General features: G+C 35.5%; 1 protein-coding gene across 2 annotated transcripts in view; it reads right to left on the minus strand.

The window, feature by feature from the left end:
* Positions 1 to 16140, minus strand: part of TOP2B (DNA topoisomerase II beta) — a 65229-nt gene that overhangs the window by 20926 nt on the left and 28163 nt on the right. For both annotated transcript variants that reach the window (XM_045436326.1, XM_045436325.1), the window contains exons 10-22: positions 15933 to 16070; positions 14173 to 14311; positions 13667 to 13824; positions 13291 to 13416; positions 7680 to 7790; positions 7493 to 7598; positions 5874 to 5983; positions 5433 to 5525; positions 5227 to 5341; positions 3190 to 3311; positions 2842 to 2990; positions 2059 to 2290; positions 67 to 201 (exon numbers count right to left, since the gene is read on the minus strand). In XM_045436326.1, the coding sequence (XP_045292282.1) occupies positions 67 to 201; positions 2059 to 2290; positions 2842 to 2990; positions 3190 to 3311; positions 5227 to 5341; positions 5433 to 5525; positions 5874 to 5983; positions 7493 to 7598; positions 7680 to 7790; positions 13291 to 13416; positions 13667 to 13824; positions 14173 to 14311; positions 15933 to 16070 (1734 nt within the window). The remainder of the gene's footprint in view (positions 1 to 66; positions 202 to 2058; positions 2291 to 2841; positions 2991 to 3189; positions 3312 to 5226; positions 5342 to 5432; positions 5526 to 5873; positions 5984 to 7492; positions 7599 to 7679; positions 7791 to 13290; positions 13417 to 13666; positions 13825 to 14172; positions 14312 to 15932; positions 16071 to 16140) is intronic.

Here is a 16140-nt window from a genome sequence, read left to right on the forward strand (position 1 = left end):
TTCTTACCAGAGAGCATTACATAACACACTGCCCTCCTGACAGGCAGCTCACACACGTATACTGACCTGTGTCCAAGTTCTAACTGGAAGCTCTGTAATCTCTACTGTGTTTCTATCCACCACAAATATTTCACCACTGACTGCATATTGGTTTTGACCAAGCTCTTGGATCGTTCCTTTAAAGTTTTTGTAGTTTGGAAGCTGCAGAGAAAAATAAAAATAACTCAAGGCACTGACTTGACTTCTCTCTTAAATGCCTATACCACACTTGAATGCCCCTTAGTCTACGGTCTACTGCTACTGACAGATTAACATGACTTAAACTAAATTCCTCACCCTCAATAGTCTGTCTCCAAATAATCACTCAAACCTGAATTCACAACTTCTGTTAATATAATCTCAACATCTCCAAATCTCAAAACCTTAGCTTCATCTTTCCTAGTCTTCTTAGAAAATTTTTTTTCAGCCTATTGCCTCTATCCCTCCTTCTCCCCTAGATTAATAATCCTTTCAAATCAAACTTTTTGGATGTTATATTGAAAGCCTTCCACAACCCGCACCCAATCTGACTTTCTACCTTTTCTCCAATGATGTGCCTTCCAGGCCACTACTCTTCTTCCACACTCTGTTTAAACATTTTGAATACTCTTACAATATATACATATATCTATATACACGTATAGAGAGAGAGAACGTGCATGCGCGCACATGAAAAGCAAATATTGACCAAATAGACTGACTTAATATCCTAAAGTGCATCTGAAAAAATTAAGACACAATAATCATAAAACATTTTTTGCTTCTATTAGAAATATTTTAGAGTACTTTAAAGTATTTAAGGGGAAAAGATTTTAAATCATACTTTTAGCCTAATGTTTTGTTTGATTTTAAAAGAATGAAATAAAACTTGGAGAGAAATACATAAAAATATTTTGTTTCCAAATTTTTTTTTTTTTTTTCCAACGTTTATTTATTTTTGGGACAGAGAGAGACAGAGCATGAACGGGGGAGGGGCAGAGAGAGAGGGAGACACAGAATCGGAAACAGGCTCCAGGCTCTGAGCCATCAGCCCAGAGCCTGACGCGGGGCTCGAACTCCCGGACCACGAGATCGTGACCTGGCTGAAGTCGGAAGCTTAACTGACTGCGCCACCCAGGCGCCCCAAAAATATTTTGTTTCCATATGCTAGTTTTTATGAAGTGCTTTTTTCCTCTGCTTATTTACATTTTCTACAATGACCACTATAATTTTTTAATTTTTATATTAGAAATACAATTTTAGGGGTCCCTGGGTGTCTCAGTCAGTTTAAGCATCTGACTTTGACTCAGGTCATGATCTCACAGTTAGTGAGTTCGAGCCTTGCGTTGGGCTCTGTGCGGACAGCTCAAAACCTGGAGCCTGCTTTGGATTCTGTGTCTCCCTCTCTCTGCTCTTTATGGGCTCATGCTCTCTCTCTTTCTCTCTCCTTCAAAAATAAACAAACATTAAATAAATGTAAAAAAAAACAAAACAAAACACTTTTATTTAAGTTTATCTTTATAAAGGGAAACTTCCAAATGATTTTAAATCAAGTCAAAAAAGGGAAGACACCTTTTTAAGAAGTTTTTCTTGGAGAGAGTTTGGGGCAAAATAAGCACAGTGGATGATATAAGGACAAAAATAAAAATTATGAGGATACATTAAAATATATACAATGTGTTAAGTGTCCTTACAACTCTGATAGGACTTATTAGTTTGAGAACAAAAACAAAGTTGCATATAATTTTGTCATGAAACTATTATTCTCTACATAATTCAGATATTTAAAAGCCTGAAATGAGTTATTTTTAATTTTCAATAAAGTTTCTCCCCATAATCCTTATTCTCCAGGCTTTTTCCAAAGCTTATACTTTTTACCATAAGCACATATCAAGTTACACACTAATAAGGTCTTTATTGTCTACAATATGTTCCAAAATGAAAATGGTTCCAATACTTTTCTAAAATGACTGGACTTTGTAGTTTACACATTATCATTTGTTAAATAAACAATATAAGCAGGAAGTTCTAAACAATTACCATAGGATGAGGATCCAAGCCATCTAGCATTCGTCTGACGTTGTTCACAATTTCCCTAGCATCATAGTTGGGTAGTTTACAAGCCCATCCAGTGCCAATGCCCTCAGCACCATTTATTAAAACCATGGGAATTATAGGAATATACCACTCAGGCTCTACACGTTGATTATCATCATAAAGGAATTTAAGCAGGTTGTCATCCACAGCAGGAAAAAGCAGTCTTGATAAAGAGCTAACGAAAGGGGGAAAAATATGGAAAAATGGCTTGGTTTTAGGAAATAAAACTTATACATAATTAAAGACTATATTTCAAAAAGAGGAATGCATTTTTTAAAGTATTTGATTACATGTACTTAACCAATTTACTAAACTTATTACCAAATAGATTTTTCAGGCAGAAAGCCAGAATAAAATAGCCCCATTTTACTTATGTGCTTACTTACTAGCCTACTTAATTTCTTAGTATTAGTAAATAATGTTTTATGGATTTCCTCATACTCTGACTAAACCCCAAAACCCCTCCTCAGCCCATAAAGTAAAGTTGGATCAGAAAACATCCTTACATTAATTAGGACTGGTTTCACCAATAACTCCCAAACAATGAGATCAAAAAAACTTCATTCTGTTTGCAATCAAATAATTTGGAACATTCACCCCCACTACAGTACCCAATCATTTCCATATTACAATTCTGTTAAACATTTAGTTAGTTCCAACAGAAACTTCAAATAGAACTTTACTGTACACTGATACACCACTGTATCAGCAAAAGCAAACTGTTACCTTAACATTGTGAAAATATAACGAGGGCTTGCAGCATCTTTGCCACCATGAAGCCGAGTTCCAAACTGACCAATTGGCTGAAGCAAGTTAATGTTGTTACTTCCCACAAAGTTCTGAGCCAAATTCACAATAGTCATCATCAATGCTTGCTACAACACAGAAACAGAATATGATGTTAATATCCTAAACTTTGCATACATATTCCCTAATTGTTATTAAAGTCCAAATTCTTGATTCTCTTACACATTTCCAAAGAATTTATAAAAGAAAAAATACTTTATTATGCTTAATTATCATTCTTCATGCCAGTAAGTATAGTTCTCAGTTGATTCCAATCTTAATGCTTACCTCTCCATGATGATAAGCAGACATCTCAGCAACAGATCCAGCCAACTGGGCAACTTTTACTTCACGTTTATCATTCCTCTTGAAACAGGTAAATAAAACTTTACGTTGGCCTGGTTTAAAGCCTATTTTTAAAAAGAACAATGCCTCTTTTAAAAATATTACTTGAGATATAGTTGCAATGTTTCTTTTAATGACAACAATGCTCCATATATTCAAGAGAAAAAAGCAAAGGTAACAGTTTCCTTTTGAAAAATAACTAAAATTGTTACCTGAGATTTCCTAACAAAATAAGTACATAGTAACATGATTTTACACCGTCTCAGTCTATTCCAAAAGTGAAGTACCATGTAAAAGCCCACCTGCTGGTGGTCTTAAAGAACTGCTCAGTGGTACCAAATTCCTTTCACAGGAGTTGCCAAACATCCATACACCCAAATGTCAGTTGTAACTAAAGTAGCAACAAACCATCAATGATCTTGAAAAGTATATTATTAGAGTATCCCAAATCAGAAACCCTTATAAAGAGATGTGTTATGGCAGTTAAGAATGCAGGCTTTAGAATCCCACTAATCTGTATACTCTTCTCAACTTGTCCGTTTACCATTTGACTTTTTGCAAATTACTAAACCAGTAAGCCTCAGTGTCCTCATCAGTGTAACAGAAATAATTACCTTCCTAACAGAGTGATCATAAGGATTACATGAGATAATGCAAGCAAAGTATTCTGCTTCCTTATCATTCTTCTTGCTCTAGATCAGTGAGCATAGTAAAAAAGCTTTTCAGTATAGGCTAGCTATCATTATCATTGTGGACCCAGAGCAGGTAGAAACAAGAGGATGACAAAATATGGCCACTTTCCTTGAGAATTTTATAATCTGAGGAGGCAAAATTGACACAAGTAAAATAACAGGCACACAATAATGGAATAAAAGTTTAGGCATCTGAAACCAATTTAGACTGCAGTTGTTAGAGAAGACTTCACAGAAGGGATGTAACTTAAAACTGAATTACATGGATGGGTAAAACCATCTGCTATTAGCTGAAAACCCAAGGAACACAAAGATCAACTTGCTAAAAGTTATAAAATGAAAATTAAATGTTTCTAGATAGAAGACAAAAATCTGCTCTAACTACTGGGTGCCAGTTTCTAAAGATTTTTTGGCCTAAGTTTTTGGGTACTGAGGTATAAAGGTGTTTTTAAAATTTAGTCTCAGGGGGTGCCTGGGTGGCTCAGTAGGTTAAGTGTCTAACTCCTGACTTCAGCTCAGGTCATGATCTCATGGTCGTGACATTGAGCCCCGCATCAGGCTCTACGCTGACAGCACAGAGCCTGCTTGGGATTCTCCCCTCCTCTCTCTCAAAATAAATAAAGAAGCATTTTTTTTTTTAACGTTTATTCATTTTTGAGACAGAGAGAGACAGAGCATGAATGGGGGAGGGTCAGAGAGAAGGAGACACAGAATCTGAAACAGGCTCCATTTTTTTAAAATTAGTCTCAGTTAAATATTTTAGAATTTATCAAAATCTGATTTTACTTTTTATTTTTAAAAGTCTCCAATCTGGGGCGCCTGGGTGGCTCAGTCAGTTAGACGTCCGATTTCGGCTCAGGTCATGATCTCACAGTCCGTGAGTTCGAGCCCCGCGTCAGGCTCTGGGCTGACAGCTCACAGCCTGGAGCCTGTTTCAGATTCTGTGTCTCCCTCTATCTCTGACCCTCCCCCGTTCATGCTGTCTCTCCCTGTCTCAAAAATAAATAAACATTAAAAAATTTAAAAAAAAGAAAAAAAAGTCTGCAATCAACTTAAGTTAAAACTTTCAAAACTTTGCCCTAATTTTCCTAAAAAACTTTTTAAAAAGAGTTTAAAAGATTCTAAAGAATCAAGGACTATAAAAGATTTCAGTCCTACCAAAAGATCTCAAAAACAAATTCCGAATTTTAAAATTCATTATAAGAATGGCTTAGAATACATGATATTAAGAATATACTCAATAACTACATACAAAAGTGCGAAAGATTTTCAAACAAAAGCTACTTACCATCAACAAGAGATGGTATAGATCTTTCATTGTCTGAGTTTGAGAAGAGAATCAATTCTTTGTTGATGAAATCATTGTAAGTCAAATGCTTTGTTGCTGTACCATACAAAAATTGCTAAGAAAAAAATTACACAGCAACACAGTCATTAGTCCTGCATGACTTTCAGTCTCTTTCTTCCCCCAGACCACCACTCTTTATGACTAACCTCTGGTAAGCCATGTAACCTACGCTGTCTCCGATCTTCCATAAAATTTGTTAACCATTCTTTTCTGTCATCAATCTTCTTCTTACTGAATGCCTGAAAGATTCCAGGTAACAATTTAAAATATTAAAGATCAAATGAATTTCATTATACCATTAAAATTTATAATGGCAAATAACTAATTATTAATTGCTCAGAAATTAAGGGGTTTTTTTTAAATATGCTTCTGTCCAAGATATACTTGAACAGAAGTCTTTCAACTAAAGAATTCTGAAAGCACAGCTTAATTTGTGTGTGAGACTGGGCTGAAGAAACACTAAGATTAACTAGTTTGGGCATTCGAGTTCAAAAGAGACTTATCACAGAAAACCAAGACTAGAAAGAAAGGTATGGCAGGTAGAAAGATGGATATTAGGAAAAAAAATTTTTAATTAACTTGATTACCAAAGTAATGGCAGCATCATCTTCAGGGCCAGCATATCTAAACAAGATGCGGTGCCTTTCCATATCAGCAAAATATTCCTTTGCTTCTTTAGCTGTACTGGTACCCAAACCTGCACAATTTAAAAAATAAAGTTGAAAATAATCCAGACAGAGAACAACAAATACTATATGATCTCATTCATATGTAGAATCTAAAAAAGTTGAACTCACAGAAAGAGAACAAAATGGTATTTGCCAGGGGCTGGGGAGAGGGGCATATGGGGAAAGTTCTATCAAAGAATACAAACTTTTTGTTATAAGGTGAATAAATTCTGGGGATTTAATGTATAGCATGGTGCCTATACTTAATAATACTATATTGTATACTTGAAAATTACTGAGAGAATAGATCTTAAATGTTCCCTCTATAAACAGAAAAAATTAACTATGTGAGGTAATAGATACATTGACTGTGGTAATCATTTTCCAATATATATATCAAGTCATCATGTTGTACATTTTAAATATGTATAATTTTATTTGTCAATTATTCTTCAATAAAGCTAAAAAAATTTACATGAATTGTGAACATTAACAGTTGTTTAAACCTATTAGGTTAAAAGCTGATAGATCAAGCTGGCAACACCTGTAGCAATGGGTCAATCTTAACAAAGAAAACTCAGATATTACAGGCCTCTTGACATAAATATACAAAGTCACCTATTAAATGTTTTTGCCACATAAATCTAATCCAAATCTATATAAAGCCTCTGATTTAACTACCAATTTTTTAAACAGAAAATAAGGGACAAAGGAACATACTATATATTTAATGAAATTACAGTGACAATCATCAAAATTCAGAATGCAGAAAATTATACAGGACAAACAATCTGACCTTTTGAACAAATGAACTGCAAGGAAAAAAAAATGAAAAGAGAAGCAATAAATTAAGAGTTAACAGATTTATCAAACCAAATGCAACCTGTGGACCTTGATTGGATCCTTACTCAAAAATAATTCTTTTAATAATTAGGAGAATTTTAACACCAACTGAATATGTAAGTTTATTAAAGAAAGGTATGATAATGAAATTAGGGACATTTTTAAAACATTCTTTTAGAGACACATACTAAAGTATTATGGAGGGGCGCCTGGGTGGCTCAGTCGGTTAAGCGTCTGACTCTTGGTTTCGGCTCAGGTCATGATCTCACGGTTTGTGAGTTCAAGCCCCACATCGGGATCCGCTGTGACAGCATGGAGCGTGCCTGGGATTTTCTCTCTCTCCCTCCCTCACTCTCTCTGCCCCTCCTCTGCTCTCTCTCTAAATAAACTTCAAAAAAATTTTTTAAATAAAGTATTATGGAAATAATAGAACGTCTGGAAGTTATTTCAAATTAATGGGAAGGTGAGAAGAGTTTTGATAAACAGGATTAGCAATGAGATGGTGACTGTTAAAGTGCATGGGAAGCCCATCATACCACCCTCTCTACTTCTACAAAATTTTCCAAAATAATTCTTTTAAAATCAGCAACAGCTATTTTTGTAGTCTAAAACAAATCTTCAAATTATTTTATAATGATCTCAAAACATATTTATGTCAGTAGTAACATCACAAATAAGTATTTTAAAATACAAACCTTTGTAGTACTTTATTTTCCAGGCTTTCTGGTTTTCTATATGTTTTTTCCACTCGTCAAATTCAGGAATACTATAGAAGGAAAGTTCCTGCTTATTTTTGCTAGCCTTAAATTAATAAAATAAAATAATTAGTTTTCTGCTATTCTTTAAGACAACAGTATAAAAATATATTAATGTAAATAGTACCTTTACAATAGGAGTAATGAACTCTTCAAGAAAACCATGCTTCAAAAGTGATGGCCAATTGTGATGGATGAAATTAATAAGCAGGCCTTTTATGTGAGAACCATCTTGATCCTAAATAAATGTTAGTACAGAGTGCTATGATAATTTTATGAAATAAAATTACTTATATAATCAAATTTTCAAAGGTATGAATGCAACACAGGTAAAATTCCATTCAAATTTTGGAACTGCATTTTATAAACAGTAAAAATTATCCTTTAGATCATCACAGTAAATATTTTCTTAAAATTCAAATAATGAATATGGCTAGTTATACACTAAATCTTCTTGTCATTACAAAATATACTACCGTTACATGTTTTATATAGATGTGGGGGGGGGTAATTATTCTTAAGTGTTTTATTTTTTTTTCAGTGCCCATCACCCACTTTCCCCTCCCTCCCACCCCCCCATCAACCCTCAGTTTATTCTCAGTTTTTTAAGAGTCTCTTATGGTTTGCCTCCTTCACTCTCTGTAACTTTTTTTTCCCCTTGCCCTCCCCCATGGTCTTCTGTGAAGTTTCTGAAGATCCACATAAGAGTGAAAATATATGGTATCTGTCTTTCTCTGTACGATTTATTTCACTTAGCATAACACTCTCCAGTTCCATCCATGTTGCTACAAAAGGCCATATTTCATTCTTTCTCATTGCCAAGTAGTATTCCATTGTATATATAAACCACAACTTCTTTATCCATTCATCAATTGATGGACATTTAGGCTCTTCCCATAATTTGGCCATTGTTGAAAGTGCCGCTATAAACATTGGGGTACAAGTGCCTCTATGCATCAGCACTCCTGTATCTTACATAGATTTCACTAAAATAATGATTTAAGGATGGAAATACATAAAGTGTAGTAATCCACGGAGTATAGGTATTCATAAGTATTCTCTTGATATAAAAACAGCCAAATTTTTGCTTAAAACTATACAGTAGCTTTTTCAGTGGAAGATTTTCTCTACAAATGTTTTTAATTACAGTACCTGAGACATGCAGTTGGATGCATATGAAATTCTTCCTTTTCAATTTTCTGGTTCATTCCTAATTATTGCCATTTTACTATTCGAGTCCTACTTTTTGCACATCCCAAATTATATCATCATATACAAATACTAACCAATATCCTAAGTGGTTAAGATGGCAGAGTAGTAGGGGCATCCTATGCTTATCTCTCCCTCGAACACAGATAAATATCAAATCATTCTAAACACCCAAGAAATCAATCTGAGGACTGAGAAAACAAACTGCACAACTAAAGGGAGAAAAGAGTCCACATCATGGAAGGTAGGAGGTGCAGAGACGTGATTTGGGGGAGAAAAGAATCGAGGGTGCTGCAGAGGGGAGGAAGCCCTGATCATGGAGAGAGGAGCGGGGTAGGGTGAGAGAAAGAGAAAGAGCATGCATGCACAGGAGAGAGAGAGCTCAAGCGAGCGAGAGCTCGTGAGCACACAGCACATGGGGCTGCACAAGAAAAAGCACTTCCCCAAAACCACTGACTGAGAAAATGAGAGAGGCTGATAATCACAAGTTTTTACAAGCAACAGAGCCCAAAGTCTGAATTTCTAGAAATCTGTGCTTTCTCCAGGGTAGAGCCTGGCAGACACAGCGGTACTGCTGTGGAGAAGTCGGGAGCGAACAGCGAAGTCTGTGGATCCTCCGGATTGCACTGGGAGAGACAGTTCCTCTTCTTGGAGTGCATTTGGGAGAGGAGGCACTGCCTCTCAGAGGACAAGAGTCGGCAGGTGCCACTGAGCTGCCCTGTTCATTAGCACAGGAGCAGAGTAACCTGCTGAAGGCAGCTAACCTGGATGCTGGTGCTAACAGAGAGGTCCTTTTGTCCCCACCCATCAGCACTGATGAAATTCAGTGAGCAGCACAGTGCCCACAATGGAGGCTTGAGATGTCTACACCAAGCTCCGCCCGTCTGTGCTCTGCAGGTACTTTTTCACTAGGGCAGTGTGCCTGAGAGTCAGAGAAGCAGCACAGTGGGCCCCTCCCCTAGGAGACCAGCACACCACCATCACCACCCACACTGCACACACCAAGTCTACTGACCATAGAGTGCTGCAATGCTTCAGCTCTAAGGGAAATAGGATCTAGCTTGTTTTAACAAATAGACCAAAACACACTTAGTTAAAATTCGCCACACATGGGACAAGGTCCAAACAGTTCCCACTGCAGGCAAGGAGAAACTCTGCAGCCGACTGACCTAAGGGAAAGAACAGCCAAAACACAACAGCCAAGTGCATACAACATACATCAGAAACACTTCCTGAAGCACCAGGCCCTGGACAATATATGAGTTCTTCTTAAAACAGCCATTACTCTCAGGGCCAGGAATCATAACAGGTTTTCCTAACACACAGAAGACAGAGACCTAAACAAAATGCCAAGACAAAGGAATTCATCCCGAAAGAAAGAAGGGATCGGGGCCAGGGAATAATCAAAACAAATATAAGTAAGATGCCTGAAGCAGAATTTAAAACAATTGTAAGGATACCAGCTGGGCTTGAGAAAAGCATAGAAGACACCAAGGAGTCCCTTATCACAAAGATAAAAGACCTAAAAACTAGTCGATCTGAAATTAAAAATGCTATAGCCAAGATGCAAAACTGACTGGATATAATCACAAGGATGGAAGTAGCACAGAAATGAATAGGTGATACAAAAAATAAAATCATGGAAAATAATGAATCTGAAAAAGAAGAGGGAAAGAAAAATACTGGATTATGAATGTAAACTTAGGGAACTCAGCAACTCCATAAAGAGTAATAACATTCACATCACAGCAGTTCCAGAAGAAGAGAAGGGAAATGGAGCAGAAGGTTTATTTGAGCAAATTATAGGTGAAAAGTTCCCTAATCTGGGGAAAGAAACAGACATCCAAATCCAGGAGGCACAGAGAACTCCCATGAAAATCAAAAAAGCAGGCCAATACCAAAACATATGATGGTAAAATTTGCAAAATACAGAAGAGATAAAGAAAGAATCCTGAAACCAGCAAGGGAAAAGAAATCCCTAACCTACAAGGGAAGACAAATAAGGTTAGCAGATGTCTCCACCAGAAACTTGGCAGGCCAGAAGGGAGTAGCATGAGATATTCAACATGCTGAATGGGAAAAATACTCAGCCAAGAATACTTTATCCAGCAAGGCTGTTATTCAGAATAGAAGGAGAGATAAAGAGTCTCCTAAGCAAAAATTAGAGTTTGCGACCACTAAACCAACCCTGCAAGAAATATTAAAGGGGACTCTGAGTGGGAAAGAAAGACGAAAAGAAACAAAAACTACAAAGGAACAGGGAAAATCTCCAGAAACAACAACTTTATAGGTAATACAATAGCACTAACTTCATACTGATCAATAACCACCCTGAATGTAAATAGACTAAATGCTCCAATCAAAAGAAACAAGGGTGTCAGAATGGATAAAAAATAAGACCCCATCTACATGCTGCCTATAAGAGACTCATTTTGGAACCAAGACACTTCCAGACTCAAAGTATGGGGATGGAGAACCATCTATCATGCTAATGGACGTCAAAAGAAAACTGGAGTAGCCATACTTATATCAGACAAACTAGATTTTAAACCAAAGACTAACAAGAGATGAAAAAGAGCACTATATAATAATAAAGGGATCTATCCAACAGGAAGATCTAACAACTGTAAATATTTATACCCCCAACTTGGAGCACCCCAATATATAAATCAATTAACAACATACATAAAGAAACTCATGGATAACAATACAATAATACTAGAGGATGCTAAACCCCTACTTACAGCAAAGGACAAAGAAAATCAACAAGGCAACAACGGCTTTGAATGACACACTAGACTGGATGGACGTAACAGATATATTCAGAACATGTCATCCTAAAGCAGAATACACGTTCTTTTCCAGTGCACACGTAACATTCTCCAGAAGAGATCACACACTAGGTAACAAATCAGGTCTCGACCAGTACAAAAAGATTGAGATCATACCATGATTATTTTCAGACCACAACTCTATGAAACTTGAAGTCAACCACAAGAAAAAATTGGAAAGACCACACGGGCGTTAAAGAACATCCTATTCAAATATGAATGGATTAACCAGGACTTTAAAGAAGAAATAAAAGAACACATGGAAACAAAAGAAGATGAAAACACGACAGTGTTTAGAATGCAGCAAAACCGGTCCTAAGAAGGAAGTATATAGCAATATAGAATATGTAGCAATACAGGCCTAACTCGAGAAGCAAAAAAAGTCTCAAATACACAAACTAACCTCATACCTAAAAGAGCTAGAAAAGGAAAAGCAAGTGAAGCCTAAAGCCAGCAGAAGGGAAATAATAAAGCTTTGAACAGAAATAAATGACATAGAAACAGACACATGAAAAGAGGCTCAACATCACTGTTCATCAGGGAAATACAAATCAAAACCACAATGAGATACCACCTCACACCTGTGATAACAGCTAAAATTAACAGCACGGTAAACAACAGATGTTGGTGAGGATGCAGAGAAAGGGGAACCCTCTTACACTGTTGGTGGGAATGCACACTGGTACAGCCGCTCTGGAAAACAGTATGGAGGTTCGTTAAAAATAGAACTAGCCAATGACCCAGCAATTGCACTACTAGGTATTTATCCAAAGGATATAAAAATAGTGATATGAAGGGGAATATGCATCCTGAAGTTTAAAACAGCATTATCAACAATAGCCAAGTTATGGAAAGAGGCCAAATGTCCATCCACTGATGAATGGATAAAGAAGATGTGGTGTGTGTATGTGTATACACACACACACACACACACACATACACACACACACACAACGGAATATTACTCAGCCATCCAAAAGAATGAAATCTTGCCATTTGCAGCAACGTGGATGGAGCTAGAGTGTATTATCCTAAGCAAAATAAGTCAGTCAGAGAAAGACAAATACCGTATGATTTCACTCATATGCGGAATATAAGAAACAAAACAGACAAACATAGTGGAAGGGAAATAAAAAATAGAGGGAGGCAAACCATAAGAAACTCTCAACTGTAGAGAACAGACTGAGGCTTGCTGGAGGGAAGTTGGACGGGGGATGGGCTAAATGGGCGATGGGCATTAAGGAGGGCACCCGCTAGGATGAGCACTGCATATCATATGTGAGTGATGAATCACTAAATTCTACTCCTGAAACCAACACTACAATATATGTTAACTAGAATTTAAATAAAATCTTGAAAAAATTACTGTATTGATTAATCTTTCTTGCTTATAAATCTCACCATTTCCACTCAACTTTTAGGTAGGCTTCAACCCCATAATACTACTACAATGTGTTCTACTCTTCTCATACTTAGTGCATTTAAAAACATTTTTAAAATAACCAAAAACACCACTTTCCAAATAAATCAGAAATGTAAAATGTGTTTCACACAAGCAGTACCATTAAATGTTTTCTCCCCCCTTTGACGTACAATCGTTTTCACTTTTACTTTCTTGAAGTAAGTCTCATGAAACAAATATCAAAAGGGCACTCAAAAAGATGTACATTTTAAATATGTGGCAACCTTTAAACCAACCTGATCAGTCATAATCATAATCTTCCCATAGCGTAAAGTTTTCAGAGATTCTGCATCATCGTAACTTTTCTTGTATTGTAGACCAACTATTTTGATAATATTGTTTATTTCTGCATTTTCCATGATCTGTGCAAAAAGAAAAAGAATTCAGAGTATGTTAAAAGTGTTGAAGGCCGCCTAACTGGCCCAGTCACTAGAGCATGTGACTGTTGATCTTAGGGTTCTAAGTTTGTAGAGATTACAAAATCTTTTTTTTTAAAAAGTGTTGAAATACATAAAAAGTGAGTCTGAATTTACATTTAAAAATTCAGCAATTTTAATAAAGTATTAAGATATCATATATATGTGGAGATATATGCAAGAAAGAGAGAGATACCTGTTTATGGGAAGCTTCTCGGACGTTAAGAATTTTTCCCCTAAGTGGAAAGACTCCGTATCTGTCTCGCCCGATCACACCTAATCCAGACACAGCCAGCGACTTGGCAGAGTCTCCCTCTGTTAGTATCAATGTACACTCCAGGGAATGTTTGCCACCTGAGAGGTATTAAAAACGACATATACTCCAAATTCCTCAATTTTACCAGTGAGAAAAACGAAGCCAGAAAAATTCATAATCACAGTGATGACAGTAAGACTGTAAGAGTAACATGATATAATAGTAGACTTTAAATACTAATAGTATAGTTAAAATATTAAGAATATTTTATTATTGAATTCCTATCTTGAGGAAATTGATGTGATGCATGTGACAATTTTAATGAAGTAAAATTATATTCTGAACATAAAATCATATAGTCTAACTACATGTGGAAAATGAATACTTTCTATAATTGGATAAATAAAAATTTAAATCAAAATCTTGAAAAAAAATATGAACCTTACCAGCATCATTAGCATCATCCAGCTTGGGAATACCTTTGATTTTACTATACTTTACTGATGAACACTTCTTGTTCAGCTGAGTCTGAGCCTTAAATTTCACCCAGTTCAGAATACTTTCTACAATGCCACAGTTAGAGGCCTAAAAACAAAGAACAAGCCAGAAGTTCATACACTTAGCTAAAATTAATGTAATACTTGGAATCTGTGCAGTTATATGGCCTAATGATAATAATGATACATACTAGCAAATTTTACTCTCAGTAAGGCTAACTCAGGCAGCTATACACAATAGCCTATTGTACAGAAACAAAAACATGAATAAAGAACTTTCCTAAATATGAAAAAAACTCCATTATAATAAACTCCATGAGAAACACACACAGCTTTTGATACAAGTTAATTTTGTTAAATTAACAAGTAAAACCTGATCCACCATAAATTTAGTAGCTGGGAAATTCTATACACTGACATTTCTCATATCCTTCAAAAATACAAATCTTGAATTCACTATGACAAAAACTATTAATACATAGGAAACATTAGATGAATTCAAGAACTCATGAATAGTCCTTATGCTTTAAACAAGTTTGGCAACATGACTCCAACATTATATATTGTGTGTCACCACACAGGGAGTCAACGTGTGACGAGATGTTAACACAAAAAGAAAAAAGTAAAGAATCTCCAAGTTGGAGGTATTTATTTTTCATTATCCTAAAAAGTTTGTTTCAGGTGTATGAAATAGATTTCTGGAATGTCTGAGATATGGACTATGTTGCCAAATCTAAACTTAATCCTCTCAAAATGAAAAAATCTAAAATCTAAAATCAAATCACTTCATCATGAATGTCACAAGGGCAGAAATTTGCAGAAGCATTAATGCAGGGTCCTTTGTATTCAGAATTCATTATTAGATCCAAAAATACTATTTCTATAGACTTTACGCTAGAACCTGAAAAACAATTTTTGTTTTTGTTTGTGAGAGCCTACCTTTGAATTTCCCATACCAGAATGTGATACGTTATTTCTATGGCAATTACATGGCACTCCCCCACCAAACTATAAACTTCAAAAGAGGAGGGGCTGTGATTTATTCATCTTTATATTCCTAGTGCAAATATATTTAAAGGTACTTCACACATGCTTCTTTAATATATATTTACTGATGGTACTGCCAAACAAAGGAAGTGAAATAAATCTTGCCGATATACAACAGATTTTGAGAAATTATTAACAGCTACAAGGATCAGTTAAAAGTCTAACATTATTTATTTGTACTCTCACCTAGTTTCAGAAAGTTAAGCAGTCTAAATATGTACAAAGTAAAATCAAATTATAAAATATGTAGAATATGGTAAATTTTATATTATGCATAGGTTACCACAATTTTTTTAAAAAACTATACAAAGGTAAAAATCAGTAGATGAAATTGAAAGGAGTAGAAAAGATGAAAGCAGAAGTCCTATAAGGACCTATCAACATTTGTCAGAGGAAAATCGGGCTGGATAATGACCAATAAAAAGCTAAAACACAATTAGTTACAGGATTCCCTTATTATATTCTTGGCAAAACAATCCAATGTTTTACAAAACAAAGTCTATCCTTAGTTTTCAGAATTAAGCCATTAGTTTGCAGTATAAGTGCCTATGCCCACAGTTAGTGTAAGAGAGAAACTAATCACAAGTAGAATAAATAAATCAAGAAAACTAAATCAACTTTCAATAAAAACACACTGAAAAAATAATACAAATTTTACTCACTGCTTTAAAAAATTTTTCTGACAGTTGGCATTTGGACCCAAAACTTTTGGGCTGCAGAGTCATGTTTTCTTTCGTCTGAGAATCAAAAGTTGGATTTTCAATAAGGCAATTAATAAAAACCCATATATGGTTTTTTACCTGTTGGAAACATACCCAAAAAAGGTCAACATCAGAACTGGTATTATTTAACAATTCAACAGACTATACA

This window comes from Leopardus geoffroyi, chromosome C2, assembly GCF_018350155.1.
Source record: "Leopardus geoffroyi isolate Oge1 chromosome C2, O.geoffroyi_Oge1_pat1.0, whole genome shotgun sequence".
Taxonomy (NCBI): Eukaryota; Metazoa; Chordata; class Mammalia; order Carnivora; family Felidae; genus Leopardus; species Leopardus geoffroyi.